The sequence below is a fragment of the Brachypodium distachyon genome, chromosome 3, assembly GCF_000005505.3.
Source record: "Brachypodium distachyon strain Bd21 chromosome 3, Brachypodium_distachyon_v3.0, whole genome shotgun sequence".
NCBI classification, from domain to species: Eukaryota; Viridiplantae; Streptophyta; class Magnoliopsida; order Poales; family Poaceae; genus Brachypodium; species Brachypodium distachyon.
Window position 1 is genome coordinate 21,372,755 of NC_016133.3, and position 22,213 is coordinate 21,394,967.

Here is a 22,213-nt window from a genome sequence, read left to right on the forward strand (position 1 = left end):
ATCCAGTATCATGTGTGTTTAGCGATCGACCAATATCTTCTCTAGATCTAAGTACTTGTAAAAAGCGCCTTGACAGACATCGCCAATTGAGCAACAACCTTCCCGCTTCTTTCCTCCCGCGCCGTCATGAAAGGCTCAGGTAGGTTCTTGCCCTTCGGCAAAGGGGCGAGCAAAGCGACAAGGGTGGGTTTGGGATTTGGGAGAGCTCGGGAGAGATCTTGATGGGTCCAGACGGATATGTTTGGGGGAGATAGATGAGAAAAATTATGCATGTTACTACCGCTAGTGTTTGATGAAAGAAACTATTTCTTGTTTGGTATGTTGTGCTTGATGTTACTGCTACTCTTTGTTGGTACAGCTTAATCAAATACGGAGTATATGAATTTTATTGTGCCCTTAATGCAGGGTGTCCTGATGGATGGTACAGGCGATACGTTTTCAACTTTGTGAACTAGGGAAGCAATTCCAAAATGTTGGAATGCGGACTTCGTTGAACCAATGGATCATAGTCCATTGGCGAGATCGAAAAATTTCAATGTTGAAAAGACAAACTTCTGGTTGAGGCATTATAGAGATTGGTATGGATGTAGTGATAGGGAACGAGCAATTTTGTTATAATACAAATATTAGGAGAGAATTCATGTGTATTTTCACAAGAACAAACAATTTCCGTTCACTATTCATGAAAGACACCAACAAGTTCCATGCATTCTCAACAAGACATCGACGACAGATTCACGTGTTCCAAACGGAGCCTGGAATTTGCACAGATAAGTCCATCTTTGCAGTGGCACAGCTAACCAAAATGCATTGAATCGGATGTTGGAATTCTGAATTCCATGTTAACACAGCATTAAGAAAGTCTACTAGGTATTGGACATTAACAAAAGTCAGTTTTAGACATACTGAGATAGACCAACTTTGTTCTTCAACTAACACTAAACAGTTACCGGGGTCATAACGACAATTAGGCTTTGCCAGTTCCAGGTTTGCACAGCCTGGTATAGTCGGCGGGAGGAGGAGCTCAAGGGATCTGGAACCCAGCAGATGCTAGATCTGGCAGGTCATAGTCAGAGATGCTGAAGCCACTTAGTTGTTCCGATACTAGCATGCATGCCTTCTCCAGTAGGCTGTCGATGTAGGTCTGATGTGCTTCTCTTCGGATCTTCACACACTCCTGGACCTGATAAACGAAACAAGTGCAAACAGTCAAATACTGGAAACTATACTACCCAGAGGGGTATGTCCAGGATAAACTAGTTGAGTTATCGCAACATCGTACTGGCCCTAATTCCAATGAAACTGACAGGATCCCGTCATGGATTAAGTTATTCAGCTGTGAACTATAGTACTGTATAACGAAAACAGCTGTAGACAGAATAACCATCAAGACAGTTATTCCAATTTTTTTTGACGGAAAGCTTTAGGCCATAAGGCCTATTGCATATATTATCAAAAAAAGAGTATTTACATAGTAATTACATGAAGTTGTCTCTCCAGACCTTTAGGCCATTATATGTCTCTCTTCTAGCTCTATGAAAAGCAAGATTGAGTTCGTCCTTGAAAGTTCTTCTACAGCGGTACAGTGATGGAGTGATCCCATTGAAGATGCAGTCATTTCTCGTCTTCCAGATGCTCCATGTTGCCAGTGTAATTTCCATGGAGAAAGGCACATGAAGTTCTTGCTTAATTGTTTCCATGGTGATGAAGATGCTGTCACCAGGGGAATAGCTAGGGCATTCCAATTCGATAGTTTGTTGTTCAACCAGCTACACATAAGGATGTTGCATTGTCTGTAGGAACACCAAACACTTCCAGATATCTTGTCTCTAAACAAAGTCCACTAGAATAAGGGAGATGTAGCCTAATTCCACTAGAAAGAACTTTATTTGTTTTCTACTCTAAACCTTCAATTCACCCTTATTCGATCAAAAGGCCAGAATGCATTGTTCATTTTGTCTCTAAACAAAGTCCACTAGAATAAGGGAGATGTAGCCTAATTCCACTAGAAAGAACTTTATTTGTTTTCTACTCTAAACCTTCAATTCACCCTTATTCGATCAAAAGGCCAGAATGCATTGTTCATTTCTTGGACAGTACAATGTTTACCCTTAGCCAGGAAGCACTGACCGTGCCAAAACGTACTATATGTTCCATAGGAGTAAGAACTACAAGCAAACTCATCCCAAAACTCAAAACTATTGCAGCAAATATAGTAATGCTGATGTCATAATAAGCAAAAAAAGAAAAGAGTGTTGTTGTTACCTTCACTTGTTCATGCAATCTTCGTTGCACTTCCATTTGTTCTCTGAGTGCTTCTTTGACTTCTTGACTTCTATAAAACAATAATCATACAATGTAATTTCTCTGAAATATCACAAGTTGGACAATAAACCTAAATTTGGACAGATTTGTCTAAAGTCAAGACTATGGTTGATAATTAGTTGATGAAGCTTACTCTTCCACATCTGGTATAGGAATTCTAGGAGACAAATTTATTCCACTTTGAGCTTCCATAAGGTAAGAACCTGCAATCATTCAAAAAGGCAATAGAAAGTCAGTTGTCAAGTATGAATTGCAAGAAAACTACTGTTCTTCTGGACTGATGAGAAGTTATACACAAAACAGATGAACAAATATGCACAGAATGCTCTAAACATATTTTGGTATCAATGGTACAGCACAATCTCATAAAAGAGGTGGATGACTTTATTGAGAATATTATGATTAGCAAGTATAAGCAATCTGTGTAAGGACCTGCTGTGTTTGAGTTCACCACAATTGAGACCCTGAATGCTAACAATGTGGCTGAGAATAAAAATAATACTTTCCAATACTTACTAGTTACTTTTTTGGTGAGATGTTCATGTACGAAACTTCGCACAGCACCTAACAAGAAAAGTATTTTCCCATTTCCCACAACTTCCAGCATGTGCCGAAACCTAAGTCTTCACTTCAAGCTGGTAGCTACAGGTACTATTTTCAATCCATAGAACTCCCAGCTGACCTCAGTTTATCTATTTCAGGTTGGTACCTTATTTCGTGCGACAACATCCCAGACTCTATTAGGGTTCAGGCAGAAAAGTGGAAGCTCGTAGGAATTTTGAGAGAATAGAGATTCTGTGTTTGTTTTCTTTTCGTTTGTGTTGTGGTGGACCTCAGTTTGTTGTCGTTGCTCAGTTGGTTCTTCTCCTTCTAATGAAAAAATGCATGCTTTCTCACGCGTTCCTGAAAAAAAAGATCTATTCTAGTGTTCCATCACAGAATTGACTCCACCTATTTTATTGATGCCAAACATGTGTTGATGAATGATCAATTCAATGGATCCGATGAAGCCGCCAATTTAGTAAGAGACAGTTGAACTTGATGCAACAAGTATACAAGTCAAAAGTGGATAAGCGGTCAGAGTCTGTCTACACAAAGGACTTGCCTAAGAAAATAGGAACTCCAGCAAGGAATTGTATGCTAATTCATGCTGAGGTCATCAATAACTTTGTGTAACTTACCATCTTTTGATTGCTCAGTAATCTCCTTGCCAGACTGCTTTCCCAATCTGTATTTCTGGTAAGTCGAAAAACTAACAAACATAAGAACGTAGTTGAGTTTTCTTTTACTGCAGGAAACATTTGCGCGAGCCAGTGAAAATACCTGGAGATGACTTTTCAAATGAAAAAGAGTGAGCCCTTTCACACCCATTGTCCTCAAGATAGTTTTTGGCGTTGCTTCTGTGGGATCAACATCACAATCAGTCTAACAATTGCATGCTTTATCCAGATATCAAAGATAAACCATAAATGCACAGCATATGGCATTATCGCACGGTGGCGATATTAAAAATCCAATAAATAGTGATACTAGTCAGCATCCTAAAATATTCATGCTAGCAGGTCATAACTTGTAAGGACTACTGTTAATCCTGCAGTTTAGGTTGATAATGTGGTGTTGGTCATATGTGGCATTCATATAATTTAGCATATAAGTAAAAGCCATAGGAAATATAGTAGAATATAGTGAAAATGCAATCATCTTATTTTGGTAAACACATAGTTTAGTGAAATATAAGCTCAAGGGGGAAAGAAAATCTCGACTAAAATACAAATATATCAGTTTTCCATACTATGCGAGTAACGATCTGATCAAGTCAATGAATATTATTAAACTGCACAGCTTCCAGTAATTAACACATAAATCGACTATCTCATTGTTAGGAAACACGCACAACTGCGGCACAAAGTGCAGCATGTAAGTGACACAAGCTAATACTAATCAATTAATATAAACTCCAATCCTTCCATAGAAAAGCATAACCTGCCTCCAAAATGGAGAAACCATCAAACTTAACTAGAACTGAAAAATCAAGACTAGCATGCCTACTTGCCTAGAATGATCAAGATAAAGCAACAGCTTTATTCAGTTTGTCAAACCAATCACAGCATATGACATTTCCTGTATGCTTGAGTTTATGTAGAGAGATCGATATAACAATTGTGAACATTGAAGAAATATTTAGCTTCATAGGCTATAATTTCTTCCACTCCTGTCAACAGCCCAGAATGTAAAATATATTTTTATGAAATCTACCACAAGTTACAACAAATATTCAATATACTGAGGGAAATTATTAATGAACCACAACAAGTTTATCAGAATCCTCTTTCAAGAAGGAGAAGAAGAAGAAGAAAGAAGACAGAATTACACATATAAACAGTTTGGGGAGGTAATGTGGGAAATGCATGGTAAAATGAACTTGCACACCTATGACCACATTAACCAATTTCGGTTTAGGTACTTTTACAATTAAAAAAACGTATTTGTATTTCTGTGCACAGAACAAAAAGGATAAAACAAAGTACCCTGGTAGTACAAAAGATTATTCATATTCTTTTTCTTCACAGAGCACACATAAGTGTCTTTTTGCCCATGCTACAAGTATAAGTACAATAACATGTTCTAGTATTATGAACTTTTTGGGGGATTTTTTTTTTGTAATTATTCATGTGAACTATCTCCATACCATGGGGTTCATATATGGTCATAGCTCATAGGTGCACCAATTATGCATCACAAACACAAAAATCACTTTAATCCACTAGAAGCCACATCGAGAGTATCCGACTCAAGAATCTCAAACATAAACGTGGAGGCGACAGTAAAAAGACACAAGTTTTTGCAAGTAGTACAAGGACAAGACAGCAACCCATAAGAAAGGAACTACAGCGCCTACAGGTCGGGAATGTTTTGAAGGAAAAGTGCCTAATCGCTCTCAGTTGGCCTGCTTGAACAACGGTCCTAAACCATAAGAACCGTCACTTTCAAAAGACAGGCGAGCGTTTTCGTTTTGAGCATAGAAGAAATGACACGCACAGATACAGTGTTTATAGTAAGAAAGAACGCGAAGTTCCAACGATTTCAGGGGACGCGAGTGCACATTTCAACTCAATAAATCCTAATGATCCCTGGCTAGCACGAGAAAATATGAAATCTGTCGCCATAGCAAATTAGCAACCCCCTTTTCTATGTGAGCCGCACATTCAATTGAAGTCAAGTCAACGAGGTCCTACCAAGAAAAGGCCCATTAATCCGCAATTCTTTTCCCCAACAAACTAGCGTCTTTACATGCCAACAAATTAAGAAGTAGCCGGCGAGGGCATGGACCAAGAAGGAGGCAGGGCGGGCAGAGGGAATAGAGATGGAGGAGTTTCTCACTGTCTGGCCCGCCGAGCTGGGCGATGGCGTCGACGAAGCGGTCGTGGAGGTCTGCCGTCCAGCGGAGCCGGGGCTTGGGGTCGGCCGTGAGCACCAGGCTGGGCGCGCTGCCGCCGCCATGCCCGCGCGGCGCGTCGTCCGCGGCGTGCTGGTGGTGGTGGTGGATCAGACCAGGAAACATCTCCTCGCCTGTGTGCTCGCCGGGAGGCGTCCCCTCCAGAAAAAGCGAGAGAAGATTAATTGGAGGGAAAGCTTCTCTCTGACTCTGCTCCGCTCTAGTAGTACCCTCTACGCCTTTCCTGTTCTCCTCTCCATATTTGTGCAGTTGCGCTGCCGCTCTCGATTTATTAGTCTTTGTCTGCCTTTTTGTATATTCGGTGGCTCGCGCTCACGGACGGGCGCGTCGCGACAGCTTTACACCGTCGCTATAGCAGTGCCGCAGGAAAGCAATCATCACCAAACTTACAAACTTACTGTTCCGAGCACAACAGCTGCAACCTTTCGGAACAAATGATGGTGCAGAAATAACTTTGAGCTGTTTTCCTTCCTCTCCGTTCAACCTAAAAATAAATAAATACTCATAAGATTTATATTAGTTGAATGTATTCCGACGTTTTTTAATTATGAATACGTCTATATTTAGAAAAATTTGAGACAATTAATATGGATCCAAGAAAATAACATTTTTCGCGTATAAAAATAAATAGATCACATGAACACGCCCACAGCGGCAACCCAACAGGTTGTGCGGTTGTGTTTCATGCTGCCGTTTAAGCACAATTTCCGTAAGCGCAAAGGGTGCCGTCAGGTAAGAATAATTGTTAGCTTGAAGAAGCATTTAAACCCATGTTTAAAATTTAACAAAATCTATTCTTTCTGGAAACGTCATGCATGCTGATGTTTTTCTACGTCGCACGCATACCAATTCAACTTGTGGGTTATATTTATACTCCTTCCGTCTCATATTAAATGTCAAATATTACAGGTATCCATGCTAATTTTAGTATATAGATACGGTTATATTTAGACAAATTTGAGTCTAATATGGGGACCTTGGGACGCAGAGAGTATAAACTAAGTAATTTTATGCTTTGGCCACCTTTAATAACCATATTTTCTCTGTCCCTTCTTATATTACTCCTTCCGTCATATAATTCTTGTCTCAAATTGATAAAAATGGATGTATCTTCTCTTCCTCTCGTTTTACGGAGATGCATAGAATTTTTTTTCTTTTGAGGAAACACGGTACAGACGCAAGCACTCACACACACGCACGTTACACTCACCCTATGAACGCACGCACGCACACCCTATCCCTATGAGCACCTCTGAGAGACTGAGCCACCGGCCGATCATCTTGAGATTGACAAAATCATCACAGGCGTCTCGTAGTTGACGGGTAGGTCACTCCCACTGAAAGCACAACGCCGGTTTAAGTCTGGAATAAATTCAAAAAATGCGAGCACCCATGCCAAGTCTGAGACTTGAACCTGGATGGGCTGGTTCCACCACAAGAAACCAACCACCTGAGTTAGGCTCAGTTCGCGACATGCATAGAATTTGTTACCCAACGGGTAAACAAACACACATGTATCACTAACAAAAGTTATATACCTTGCATCACGAAACGGTGGGAGTATGTACTTTTCGCGTAGCTCATGGGTACAGACATGTAATACACATCCATCAATAGATGATATATACATGTGATTTTTTTATCGAATCCATCATATTTTCATAATATATTTATTGATGTTGTAGATATTATTATTTTTATAAATTTGTCAAACTATAAAAGATTTGACTTAGAGCACAAATCATAAATATGCTATCTCCAACTATAGTGCACCAACAACTTATACTATAACAAGATGAGCACTTAATAAACAACAAGCTAGCACAAGATATAAGATAGCACAAAGCACATATAAGATAATATATGACTTCAAGCACGATGACTATCACAAATTAAAGCACAAGTGAATGAACTCGGTTTAGGAATACCCGAGGCACGCGGAGACGTTGATTTATCCCGATGTTCACTTCCTAGGAAGCTAATCACCATTGGAGAGGTGCGGGGCGAATACTCGAAAGGCTCACCTTATTCTCCTTGAGCCTCTTCCACGATGTTGGGGCTCATTCACTTCGGCTAGCTTCTTCCTCCACTCCGAAGATGGCAAGCTCCAATGCCACTTTACAAATCCCACAAAGGGGAACCTCGGGCCTCTTCACAATCTCCACGAAGAAGTCACCGGACAACAATCTCTAAGCCGTCTAGGAGGTGAACCTCCAAGAGAAACAAGCTCACAGACTCTCACCGAACAAATCAAGATGGAGAGCTCAAACCAATGCACCAAATGCAAAGCAAGAACACAAGAAATGCTCAAATCCCTCTCTCTCTCAAATCCCACCCAAAGCAACAAATGCTAGGGAGAAATTAGAGAGGAGGAACAAGGGGAGGAACTAAAAAAATGATTTCTCCAACTAGATCCACAAAATGCCTTCAATTAGATGGGAGATTTGGGGCTTAGGGGAGGTGGAGAAAGCTCTCAAAGGTGGGGTATTTTCATATCCAAGAGGTGCCTCTCCCGTGGGGAAGAAGACCCCTTTATATAGGGCCCCCACAAATCTGCCCGTTGCAGCTAGTCTGGGTGAATCCGGAATCTCGTCCGGAATTCGGGGTGAGAATCCGGATTCTGGCACTGTAGCAACTGGAGGCTATTGGACTCTCGAGGCCACGTTTTGGAACCAATCCGGACAAAATCCGGAATTCTGGACCAAAATCCGGATGCACAGCAGCAGCAAAAACAGCAGAAACCACTCACACAAAAATGTCAATAACTTTTGCATACGAACTCCGTTTTTGATGTACTTGGTCTTGTTTCGAAGATAACAACGAGCTCTACGAACTCACGAGGAAAACCAGAAAATATCAACCAAAACAGATGATGCAAAATATGCAAATGTTTGAGCACTCTATGCATGACAAGTTTAAGGAGCATGCCCGAAAGCCCCTCTTGATAGAATGGCTATCGAACCTATAAACCGGTCTTCCACCAAATTCCTTGAGACCGGTAAAACTAGAAAAACCTAACTAGAATATACCTTTGCCTTGTGCAATCCACTTGAGGTTGATGTAGCCGTTCATGCTCGTCTTAAGTTGCAATCCTTCGCTTCACCACTAACACTTGGTGAAGATTCTCAATTTGCTCCCCCATGCTCCAATGTGGGATCCCTTCACTTTAAACACATCTTCACGTGTCCATTATCTCCAAATGGATGACAAGCTTCAAGCATGTATCTTCTCGGGATGCTTATCTTGAGCTTGCCCTTCTCAACCTTCATGATCATCTCAACTTGATGTTATCCCTCATGATCCATGTGAATTCTTCTCTGTTAATCCAAACCCATGAGTTGTACCTAACCCACATAGAAAGGAAACACATAGCTTATGGGTTAGTTCCCAAACACAATTGACAAATGCTTACCATACCACTAGATCACTAGATCACTAGATCCCATGCGGTACATCATTTACGCTTGTGTGTTGACCAACTTGAATCCAAACGTTGCACTTCATCTTGGTCAACCTTCATCTTTCCTTTACTCTGCATGTCTATTATATTTTGAAGCCAATAGTGAACTCTTCACTTAATCTTCATTGCTTCAAGACTGGATTACCAAATGCTCCCTCATGACCATACTTGGGATTCACCATGAATATCACTTTGGTTTTCTTCATTCTTTATAACAATATCTTGAGACACATAATGGTTTCTTCACTTGCGTCTTGCTCCATGACTTGGTCAACCATGGCTCAACTCATGCAAACAATAACCTTACCATGAAGTCATATCTTGAATCCTTCTCTAGTATTCATCCTCTCAACATCTTTATCTTCTATGGCTCAACTCATGAGCCCAAATATGACCACGTTCAAGTTCCACCTTAGAATCATATCTTGTTCAATTCTCAATCTTCATATATAGCTCAATGCAAAACACTTATCCATAGTTGATTCTCATCGGTTACAAAAACCACCAATCCAATTGTCAAATCTCAATGTATATATTTATGTCCGTGACATTTATCATTGAATTCACCACTTGGTCTTCATGCATTGCCTATGAACAATTCCTTCAAACATATTTAAAATAAAACGTTAGTGCATAGGGATTGTCATTAATTACCAAAACCACACATGGGGCAACATGCACTTTCAGCAGCAACCCGACGCTTCGCACAGGAGCTGTGCGGCGCTTCCCTGGGAACGCGGCGACGATGCTATAGGCGCAGCCGGCAGCGACGGTGGCAGGAACAAGACGACAATGCATTAGGCACAACGGTGGCGGAAGTTGTTGAAGTGCCGGCCGTGCTCGCCCGCAAACACCACACGGCACGTCGTCCTCCCCCACGCCAAGCTGCGTTTCGTTGACAGACTAGTTGCGGGAGTGCAGCCTTTTGTCATCACGTAGCTCTAGCTGTTGTTCCAGTGCAAGGGAAGCCATAGCCCTAGCCATAGTTGTTGCATTACTTCTCTGTTAGCGGCTAATCAGTAAAGCAAGCATTAGCAAGTAGCAACACGCGTAGCCGACACCTTCCTTGCAGAGCTAGCCATGCCCTTCCCACTTAGGCCTTGTTTGGTGTTAGTGTATTTTTACTCACTAGTGTTTTGGTATTTGAGGGGTTTGGGTGTTCACCCAAAACACTAGTATGAGAAGTGTTTTAATTTTGGTACAAAAATGGAGTTTTGTGGGGGTAAACTAAGGATAATCCCTCTAAATCTTTCCTAGCAAACAACTATTTGGGATTTCTAGTGTTTTTCAATTTGGAGTGGATAATACCCTAAAAAACACTCCAAAAACTCTAGTAACAAACAAAGCTTTATGGTAATCAAAATTCCAGAGATGCCTCTGTGGTGGATCGCAGCGCCGGTCGATAATCTCCCCACATGTCACCTCGCTCACCGAGAGCCGGGCCAGGCCATGCAAGATCCTCCGTGCATGGAAGGCGACACAGAGAGGAGTGCGGAGGTGGAATCTGCGGATGCACATGCGGCGGAGTACGCCGGTGGTGACCGACGGCGGATGACGCGGGGCGGCATCGACGGAAAAGGAGGAAGAAGAGAAGGGGATAAGGAAATGAGCATGGGATAGGTACAGAGGTTTGTGGAGCCGAATGAAGAAGAGAACATGATTGATACGGAACGTTCGTCAGCAGCGGTAGGTACGGAACGTTCTCCGAATAGATAAATTGTTGATGTTTTCACACCAGCCCTCAAAGCCTTTGTATGAGGATTTTTATACAAAATGTTTCAGTATGGGGGCTTTTTGCAAACTATGTCGGGCCTGAAAACAGTCCCTGCATGTGACACATGTCCAATTCAGATTTATTGGACTAAAATGCTCCCGCATCTCAAGTTTCAGGATTAGTTTTGCTCAATTCACAAGAAAGTGGACTAAAATGCTCCAATCTCTCAAGGTGTTGGACCGGTGGTGCAATTACCTCTTATGAAAAAATAAAATAAAATCACAATATCGATTAGTCAGTTAGCCGGCCGCCGGAGCAGTGCTGCTTGATGCCGGATTGCCGCCGACCAGCTCTTGATCCAGATTTGCTTCGCGTGTGTTAAACTGAGAAACTACCAGGGGGAAAACACGATGTACCGCGCGCAAAAGGCTCGCTAATATTTTGGCAGACGATTTTCGCGCCGTCTTCTCGCCCGCGCGACGGTGAAAACTGCGTTGGCACGCGGCCAAGTTCGCCAGGGCGTGCCAAATTTGGTTCCCTCCCAAACACAGGCCAAAAGTCCAGGGCACGGCCAATACTAGTTAAGTGCCCGTGCGTTGCAATGGAATAAAAAAAATGATACATGTGAGACTTAAGTACGCGTCCATTTAATGTCGAAGATATGTTTCTCAACATTGTTTTCTCGATAGATTGTCAAGTCCTGCAAAGGGCGCTATCTACGTCGGATTATGATGCGATGCCGCTGGGAGCGATGTTCAATTGTTCAGAGAAGCCAAGTATATTCTCCATATGTCCTTCGTGTATTCTTCGGTCGTGTTTTTTCCTCGGCCGGCTCATGCTTTAGCCGCTTTGGGGTCTTGTTTAGTGTTCTTAGTTCATGGTTGTTTAAGAAAATTTTGATTGCATTCAAATAACAGACCTCAGCCTCAACTGTCCAAATTCTATTCATGCAATATACGAAGGAAAATCAGAACAAAGCCACACAAAGGTGTAGCCAATGGCCTAATGCAGTAGCAGAACTAAAAAAGGAGGGACATTGGTGAACAATAGATGGGTTAGAGAAAAGCTAAAGATACATAAAAAAACATTCTCTCTTTGCAACGGCATAACAAATAAAATGATAAGTTCTAAAACATGTATCAAAACATTATCTCTTTGGTCTTCTTTGACAACCACTAAATATCCCTTAAATAAATTTTTTCCTAAGATTTTGTTTCTATACTCTACTTTCTCAAAAGACAATGATACCTTTCCTTCTTAAAATTATATAGTATCACCCGATCAAAAATAGTATTGGGACTAAATAGCTTCACTCCTTTTAGTTCTCTCCACTACCTCACTTCACACATAAAAAAAAGTTAGAAGCAGCACATATTTAAAAAAAGAAATATGAGAAAATAAGACATGAATGAATGAGAGGGCATCCTGTTCCAAAATAAATTTTACATACAATATTTTAAGTCTATGCATACATCCATGTCTTGCCTGAAGAGTATGTCTTCTAATTCTATTTTACCTCGACGTCAGATTATTCCAAAACACGTGAGGCAGGACAAAACGACCAGGAGAAAATGCATGCATTACAAAAAAGTGGATGGTATTACGAAGGAAAAAGAAGCCTACAGAGACATATTTTGGGCGAATAATACATTTTCCTTATATTTTATTTCCATGGGCAAATATCTTACCAAAGCAATGTCATCATCTGTAGTTGTTGGAACTTCACCTCCACTTTTGATCAATCAGTATTAGCACGTACACTATGGGCAAATATCTTACCAAAGCAATGTTGTCATCTGTAGTATTTTGTACCTACATGCTTTCTTTTATTTGAATAGTTCTTCATTCTTCAGCTGTAAAGTGGAGATATGCCCTAGAGGCAATCATGTGATAATGTTATTCCTATGTATTCATGAGTTATTGTTATTGTCCTTGAACATCATCACTGATATGTATCAATAAATATGTGATTTGTTTGTGAGACTATATATTCTATGACGTTGTTCTAATGGTCCCTAGTCATTGAGGTTATGCGGACACACAACCTAGACTAGTAATGTGATTCAGTATGATGACTATGTTTCACAAGTCATAGGGCAAGGTGTTGCCAACTGATAGCATTGGACTCGACAATGAGATTGCCGAGTTGGACAAGCGGTGAGACACAACGAGATGATTGCCATTTGTTAGTCTCAAGTAGGATGTTTATGCCAGTTCTAGACCTGAGGTCATCGCATGAGCTTGGGATGTGAATCGGCTTACTTAGGGGTTACCAAACGCTACTCCGTAACTGGGTAGTTATAAAGGTAGCTTTCGGGTTTGCTGAAAAGCATGCTGCAAGTCATGGTAGTTGATCAAGATGGGATTTGCCCCTCCCTTTGGGAGAGATATCTCTGGGCCCTCTCGAGTGATCAGATTCGGAAAGCATGGCCATGCGACTTGGGTTAAGCGTTAACCCGTTCGGGAATCTGAATCACGAGATCGAGAAGAGAGTCGAGCTATACACAAAAGGATGACAAGTACTCGCCTTGAGCTCGACACACATATCGTGAGGCAAAATGAATGTTTCATGTGGACACATTGTATGGTTCGTCAATATTCTTTGTGGTTATTTGGGAGCCAGCAAGTGCTGCTAGGCGCCGCTACTGACTATCGACTTGGGTCGGAACCTATGTTCGGACTCGTAGTCGTGTCCGTCTGACCGTGAACCTGTAGGGTCGCACACTTAAGGGGATGGGACCGAATTGGATTGGATCCAACTCGTATCGGGCTTAGACTCCTAATGGGCCTCAAGTGTTGAAGCCCACCAGGGAGGTCTATATAAGTGGAGGAGGCATACCCGGTTAGGGTTACCCCCAGTTCGTGGTACGAGTCAGACTCGGCCGTCACATCTCCACGCCCAAACCTTGCGATCGGATCTAGCAGTCTGCTGCACGGAGTTCCTCTCTGTACGTGTGGATACCTCGGAGGCGCTGCACCTACGGCGCTTGGACGAACTGTTCGTGGGATCGGCGAGGAGGAACAGGCCGATCGACTACTCGGCATCGACACGCATCACCGACTCTACTTCTGCTATGGGTCTGCGCGTCTAGTGGTAATCTCGTGATCCATTATCTACAGCATTGATCCGGATGGAATCGGCAGAAAATTTTATTTTGTGCTCGCGTAGCCTACCGTGTTCCCCAAAAGTGGTATTAGAGCGGATGATGTCTATTTTGGATTCGGATTACGTGCATAAGTGTTATACGATAGTGGTAGATGTGATCTATTGCTATCTTGGTGGTCGATCTAAGTGGTAGATCGGTTTTGTACTCAATCGATTGGATCGGTTGTACTCAGGGATAATGGATATTTAATTATGATAATCGTGATGTTGATGGTCGTGACACAACCTACTCCTACCGGTCGGATTTCCGCCATCGGGGTAAACAGTGAAACGTAAACCCGGATACGATTCATGAGATCAATGTGATTGATCAAATCGGAATAGAAATCCATGAAGGAAATTTTGGATTGGATCTGAAAATTTTCTATCTAATCGGGATCGCCGTGCTATCTAGTCGTAGCGCCTTAGTTGTCGTTACGAGTTCACATCTGTTCGGTAGAATAGGATTCTACGCTTAACTTGTTTTTGCAGGATTGATGTGAATAGTAGGGCTCATATGTATGTGATGCATGTGTGTAATATTTGCATGACCTGCGTGTCATGAGTTTGTCAGCCAGGCTGGAGCCAAGGTGTTGTCTTTATAATTATATAACGACCTGCGTGTCAACGTGTGATGTCTTCCTCCTTGTAATTTCATTATTAGGTGTACTACCCTAGTGTGGATTTGGAGGAGACGAGCACCCGGCGGCTTGATGAACAGGTTCATGGAGATGGAGATCACCATGAAGAAACAGAGCCATACTATTTCACATGTTTATTTAATTATCTGAGATGGTTATTGCTTTGTTTACTCCTATGCATATTATTGTATTAGAGTAGAATGATCCCTCAAAGAATGTCAAGTTTATTTACCTCCCCAATAGCTGTTGGGGAACGCGGTAGGCTACACTAGCACAAAATAAATATTCTACCGATTCCGCCCGGATCAATGCTGTAGATAATGGATCACGAGATTACCACTAGACGCGCAAACCCGTAGCAGAAGTAGAGTCGATGATGCGTGTCGATGCCGAGTAGTCGTTCGGCCTGCTCCTCCTCGCCGATCCCACAAGCAGTTCGTCCAAGCGCCGCAGGTGCAGCGCCTCCGAGGTATCCACACGTACAGGGAGGAACTCCGTGCGGCGGACTGCTAAGTCCGATCACAAGGTTTTGGGCGTGGAGGTGTGATGGCCGAGTATAACTTGCGTCTGGACTGGTGTGTCCCTAGCCGGGTTGATCTCCTCCACTTATATAGACGTCCCTAGTGGGCTCAACACTTGACGCCCGTTAGGAGTCTAAGCCCGATACGAGTTGGATCCGATCCAACTCGGTCCCCACCCCTTAAGCGTGTGACCCTTCAGGTTCGCGGTCAGTCGGACACGACTACGAGCTCGGACTGCGGGCCCGAGTAACACCTTACTCGTCCACTGGCACCGACTCAAGTCGATAGTTGGTAGCGGCGCCTAGCAGCACGTGCCAACTCCCGACTGACCACAAGGTATATTGACGAACCATACAATGTGTCATATGCAACATTCCTTTTGCCTCACGATATGTGTGTCGAGCTCAAGGCGAGTGCTTCTCATCCTTGTGGATAGCTTGACTCTTCTCATTCCTGTGATACAGATTCCCGAACGGGTTAACACTTAACCCAAGTCACATGGCCATGCTTTCTGAATCTGATCACTCGAGAGGGCCCAGAGATTTCTCCCTGAATAGGAGGGGCAAATCCCATCTTGATCAACCATGACTCGCAGCATGCTTCTCAGCAAACCCGAAAGCTACCTTTATAACCACCCAGTTACGGAGTAGCGTTTGGCAACCCCTAAGTAGGCCATTCACATCCCAAGCTCATGCGATGACCTCAGGTCTAGGACTGGCATATACATCGTACTTGAGACTAACAAATGACAATCATCTCGTTGTGTCTCAGTGCGGGTCTGTCCGACTCAACAATCTCATTGTCGAGTCCATGCTATCAGTCGGCAACACCTTGCCCTATGATTTGTGAAACATAGTCATCATACTGATTCATATTCCTAGTCTAGGTTATGTGTCCGCATAACCTCAATGACTAGGGACCATTAGAACAACATCATAGAATACATAGTCTCACAAACAAATCACGTATTTATTGATACATATCAGTGATGATGTTCAAGGACAATAACAATAACTCATGAATACATAGGAAATAACATCATCACATGATTGCCTCTAGGGCATATCTCCACTTCTGGCTGCACCGGCTGATAATGCCACTGCTACTGTTAGAAACGCCTATCAACGCTCATGTGATGAGTTGATTGAGATCAGCTGTCTCATGCTTGCATATATGGAGCCCGAACTGCAGCACCAGTTTGAGAATGTTGAGGTTTTCGATATGATCCAAAATCTCAAAGGCATGTTTCAGACTCAGGCTAGGACTGAAAGATTTAATGTCTGGAGGTCCTTCCTGGAGACTAAGCTGAAGGAAGGCGAACCCTTGAGCCCTCATGTAATCAAGTTGGTTGGTTACACGCAAAGCTTGGAGAAGCTGGGATTTCCGTTGAACCAAGAGTTGGCCACGAATACAATTCTGGCATCTCTTCCTCCGAGCTATGCGCAGTTCCTTCTGAACTACCATATGCACATCATGGAAAAGAAAGTCACTGAATTGCATGGGATGCTTAAAACGGCAGAGGAGGATATCAAGAAAAATACCAAGCAAGTGTTGCTGGTATAGGGAAAGCCAAAGTTCAAGAAGAATTCTTGGGCTAAGAAGAAGGCAAAGAAGGGAAAGGCGAAGGATGTGATCCCGACCCCTCCTCCTGCGCGTAAGGCTGGACCGAACGCAGAGACCGTGTGCTTTTTCTGCAAAGGCTCCGGTCATTGGAAGAGAAACTGCAGCAAGTACCAGGCCCACATGGCAAAGAAGGGTGGAAGTGTGACTTCTACTTCAGGTACGGTTGTTGTTTGTGTTATAGACATTTATCTTGCTGATGCACCTATTAACAGCTCTTGGGTATTGGATACCGGATCGGTTGTTCACATTTGCAACTCGATGCATGGGCTGGTAAGGACTAGGAGCGTCGCAAGTGGAGAGGTTGACACAAGGGTTGGCAATAAAGCAAGAGTTGCAGCGTTGGCCACCGGGACTATGCAACTTCATTTACCTTCTGGATTTATTATGAAATTAAATAATTGTTATTATGTTCCTGCTTTAAGTCAAAACATTATATCTGTCTCAAACTTGTTGAGTCAAGGTTATGAATTCAATATTAAGGGCAATGGTTGTTCCTTTTATTCGAAGGATATGTTTTACGGCTTTGCAACCATTGTGAACGGGTTGTTCATCCTTAATCTTGAAGGAGAATCTGTCTATAATATTAATGTCAAGAGGTGCAAGCCTAATGATCTGAATCAAACCTATTTCTGGCATTGTCGTTTGGGTCACATAAGTGAAAAACGCATGAAGAAGCTTCATGGAGATGGACTTTTAACTTCGTTTGATTATGAATCATTTGAGACATGCGGGTCTTGCAAGATGACCAAGTCACCTTTTGCAAAGAGTTGCGAGAGGGCGACCGACTTGTTGGAACTCATACATACTGATGTGTGTGGACCAATGGGCACGACAGTTAGAGGAGGTTATCAATACTTAATAACATCCACTGTTGATTTGAGTAGATATGGATACGTCTACTTGATGAAACATAAGTTAGAAACCTTTGAAAAGTTCAAAGAGTTCCAGAAAGAAGTAGAGAACCAATGTGGCAAGAAAATAAAGCTTCTACGATATGATCATGGAGGCGAATACTTGAGCCGCGAGTTCGACAAACATCTGAAGAGTTGTGAAATTGTTCCACAGCTCACACCGCCGGGTACACCACAGAGAAACGGTGTATCGGAACGGTGGAACCGAACCTTGTTGGACATGGTTCGGTCAATGATGAGTCAGTCAGATCTTCCCTTGTCATTTTGGGGTTATGCTCTAGAAACCGCAGCGTTCACACTAAACAGAGTACCATCAAAGTCTGTAGATAAGACACCATATGAGATATGGACTGGGAAGCGTCCCAGTTTGTCTTTTCTAAAGATTTGGGGTCGTGATGCATTTGTCAAACGACTTCAGTCGGACAAGCTCACTCCCAAGTCGGACAAGTGCATATTTGTGGGATATCCAAGGGAAACCTTAGGATATTACTTCTACAACCGAGAAGAGGGCAAAGTGTTTGTCGCTCGGAACAGTGTCTTCCTTGAGAAAGAGTTTCTCAGTCGGGAGGCAAGTGGGAGGTCGGTGCAACTCGAAGAAGTTCGAGATGGGCCAGTTGGGGATAGCTCAGCAAGCAATGTCCAAGTGACTGAGCCGGTCAGCGTACCCATGGCCAATGTAACGCCGATTCCACGAAGGTTGGAAAGGCTGCGTAACAACGTAAGCAACGTGTTGTTGTTGGACAATGACGAGCCGACTACTTATGTAGAAGCGATGGTGGGTCCAGAGTCTGAGTTGTGGCTTGAGTCCATGAGATCCGAATTAAAGTCCATGGATGAAAATCAAGTTTGGAACTTGGTAGATCCGCCAGAGGGTGTAAAAACCATTGAGTGCAAATGGATATTTAAAAGGAAAACTGATATCGATGGAAATGTTCAAATCCATAAAGCTCGATTTGTCGCAAAGAGTTTTTGACAAGTTCAAGGAGTTGGCTACGACGAGACTTTCACGCCGGTAGCAATGCTTAAATCAGTTCGGATCATTCTAGCTATTGCTGCATATTTCAATTACGAGATATGGCAGATGGATGTCAAGACGGCTTTCCTTAATGGAAATTTAACCGAGGACGTGTATATGATATAGCCCGAGGGTTTTGTCGATCCAAAGAATGCCGGAAAAATATGCAAACTTCAGAGATCCATTTATGGATTGAAGCAAGCATCTCGGAGCTGGAACATTCGTTTTGATGAGGTAGTCAAAGGGTTTGGCTTCATCAAAAATGAAGAAGAACCTTGTGTATACAAGAAGTTTAGTGAGAACTCTGTCGTATTTCTAATCTTGTATGTGGATGACATATTATTGATTGGAAATGACATTCTGATGCTGGAAGCCGCCAAGGACTCATTGAAGAAAAGTTTTTCAATGAAGGACTTGGGAGAAGCGGCTTATATTTTGGGAATCAGGATCTATAGAGATAGATCAAGAAGGCTTATTGGTTTAAGCCAGAGTACATATGTGGACAAAGTGTTGAAGAGATTCAACATGGATGAGGCAAAGAAAGGGTTCTTGCCCATGTTGCATGGTATAATTCTAAGCAAGACTCAGTCCTTCGACTTCTGATGAGCGAACTCGAATGAGTGCGATTCCGTATGCTTCGGCAGTCGAATCCATCATGTACGCCATGTTATGTACTCGACTGGATGCTTCCTATGCTCTAAGTGTTACGAGCAGGTATCAAGCTGATCCCGGTTGAAAATCACTAGACAACCGTGAAGAATATCCTTAAGTACTTGAGAAGGACTAAGGACATGTTTCTGGTTTATGGCAGTGAAGATGAGCTCGTTGTAAAGGGTTACACCGATGCTAGTTTCCAAACCGACAAGGACGATTATCGGTCTCAATCTGGATATGTGTTCATCTTGAACGGAGGTGCGGTGAGCTGGAAGAGCTCTAAGCAAGAAACGGTGGCCGACTCTACAACAGAAGCCGAGTATATCGCGGCCTCGGAAGCTGCGAAAGAAGGCGTTTGGATCAGAAAGTTTGTTTCTGAGCTTGGAGTGGTTCAGGGCGCGTCCAATCCCATGGACCTCTACTATGACAATAGTGGTGCTATCGCACAAGCCAAAGAACCACGCCATCACCAAAAATCCAAACAAATACTCAGGTGTTATCATCTCATACGGGAATTCGTGGAGAGAGGTGACGTTAAGATATGCAAGGTACACACGGATCTCAAAGCATGAAGCGCATGTACGAGCCATGGGTATGCGATACTTTCATGATTGACTCTAGTGCAAGTGGGAGACTGTTGGAGATATGCCCTAGAGGAAATCATGTGATGATGTTATTTGCTATGTATTCATGAGTTAATGTTATTGTCCTTGAACATCATCACTGATATGTATCAATAAATATGTGATTTGTTTGTGAGACTATATATTATATGACGTTGTTCTAATGGTCCCTAGTCATTGAGGTTATGCGGACACACAACCTAGACTAGCAATGTGATTCAGTATGATGACTATGTTTCACAAGTCATAGGGCAAGGTGTTGCCAACTGATAGCATTGGACTCGACAATGAGATTGCCGAGTCGGACAAACCCGCACTGAGACACAACGAGATGATTGCCATTTGTTAGTCTCAAGTACGATGTTTATGCCAGTTCTAGACCTGAGGTCATCGCATGAGTTTTGGATGTGAATCGGCTTACTTAGGGGTTACCAAACGCTACTCCGTAACTGGGTAGTTATAAAGGTAGCTTTCGGGTTTGCTGAGAAGCATGCTGCAAGTCATGGTAGTTGATCAAGATGGGATTTGCCCCTCCCTTTGGGAGAGATATCTCTGGGCCCTCTCGAGTGATCAGATTCGGAAAGCATGGCCATGCGACTTGGGTTAAGCGTTAACCCGTTCGGGAATCTGAATCACGAGATCGAGAAGAGAGTCGAGCTATACACAAAAGGATGACAAGTACTCGCCTTGAGCTCGACACACATATCGTGAGGCAAAATAAATGTTGCATGTGGACACATTGTATGGTTCGTCAATATACTTTGTGGTTATTCGGGAGCCAGCACATGATGCTAGGCGCCGCTACTGACTATCGACTTGGGTCGGAACCTGTGTTCGGACTCGTAGTCGTGTCCGTCTGACCGCGAACCTGTAGGGTCGCACACTTAAGGGGATGGGACCGAATTGGATTGGATCCAACTCGTATCGGGCTTAGACTCCTAACGGGCCTCAAGTGTTGAAGCCCACCAGGAAGGTCTATATAAGTGGAGGAGGCATACCTGGTTCCCCAACAGGCTCCACGCTGGCCCAGGCCGTCCACCGTGTCCGGACCCGATCGAGCCCGAGCCGAACCGAACCGGACCGAGCCCAAGCCCTGCATGTGATCTGGTAGTGGGGCCTTTCCTTGTTGGTTTCTTCCTTTCTGGATTAAGCACTGGTTGCCCATCCTCAACCTCAATGTCTGAAACAAGTTGAGGTTCTGGGTCATAAATGTCTTCAAAATCTGTGTCCCCCTTGGGTTTGGTCCGGTTCGGTCCGGCTCGGGCTCGGTCGGGTCCGGACATGGTGGACGACCGGGGCCAGCGTGGAGCCTATGTGGACCTGACGTGTGGGCCCTCTTGTCAGTTTTCATGTCAAAACGTGATCAGAGGCAAAATCAGTGCGCGGGAGTACAACTAACGGAGAAAGTGGTGGTAATTTGTCAAAAATTAAAAAAAAAGGTGGTTTTCCTAGACACGTGCCCCAAATGTGGTGGTTTTAAGTAATTTTCTCTATTCTTTTCTTCAGACTACTTAGCAGTTGGTATATGACATAGCCTGACCTGTGGTATCCACTACTCACTATACAAAATGACATCAAATGGTAAATATAACTATGACCAAGAATTCTGTACGTGAAGAGCAAGTGACACTCTCAATAGAACATTACCGAATAGTGCAAACTTTAACGGTATTGGTACAACAAGAAAAAATGTCTTTTAAAAGTTACATTGTGCAAAGTTTCAGGTGGAGTAGCAAAAAGGAATGAACATACCAGTGGCTCATAAATATCGGCAATGGTTACTGGGTCAAAAGTATCCATTCATCCTCTGACAGATATTTGACACTGTACATAAAGGAAAAATGAGAAAATAACTTTGCGCAAACCAAACCTTTGGTTATAGGCCACATCGTCAAGAGCATGAAAAAAAATTCTGTGAGAAAATTGGAGGTGTAAGCCCACAACCAACCTTGCGCAGATCAATGGTTCTTCCAGATTTTGTAGTATTGTGTGACATATCGGATCATCTGGGATTAAAACACCCACCTGCCTCCTTTTCACATACCTAGTAGATGAACCGTGCTTGATGCATTGCTCTGGCAATTTCTTGGTTGCAAGTAAAATAAGACACATATCAAATATTCC

The 22,213-nt window shown here is 42.9% G+C and overlaps 1 protein-coding gene across 1 annotated transcript; it reads right to left on the reverse strand.

Annotated features, from left to right (window-relative positions):
• Nucleotides 1-683: 683 nt before the first annotated feature.
• Nucleotides 684-6,048, reverse strand: LOC100831869 (protein PHR1-LIKE 2). Its single transcript, XM_003573738.3, has 6 exons — nucleotides 5,707-6,048; nucleotides 3,649-3,725; nucleotides 3,507-3,561; nucleotides 2,459-2,528; nucleotides 2,266-2,335; nucleotides 684-1,183 (listed from the first exon to the last, which is right to left on the reverse strand). Exons 1-6 carry the CDS (start codon nucleotides 5,885-5,887, stop codon nucleotides 1,025-1,027), a joined length of 612 nt encoding a protein of 203 aa, XP_003573786.1. The 5' UTR covers nucleotides 5,888-6,048; the 3' UTR covers nucleotides 684-1,024.
• Nucleotides 6,049-22,213: the final 16,165 nt, after the last annotated feature.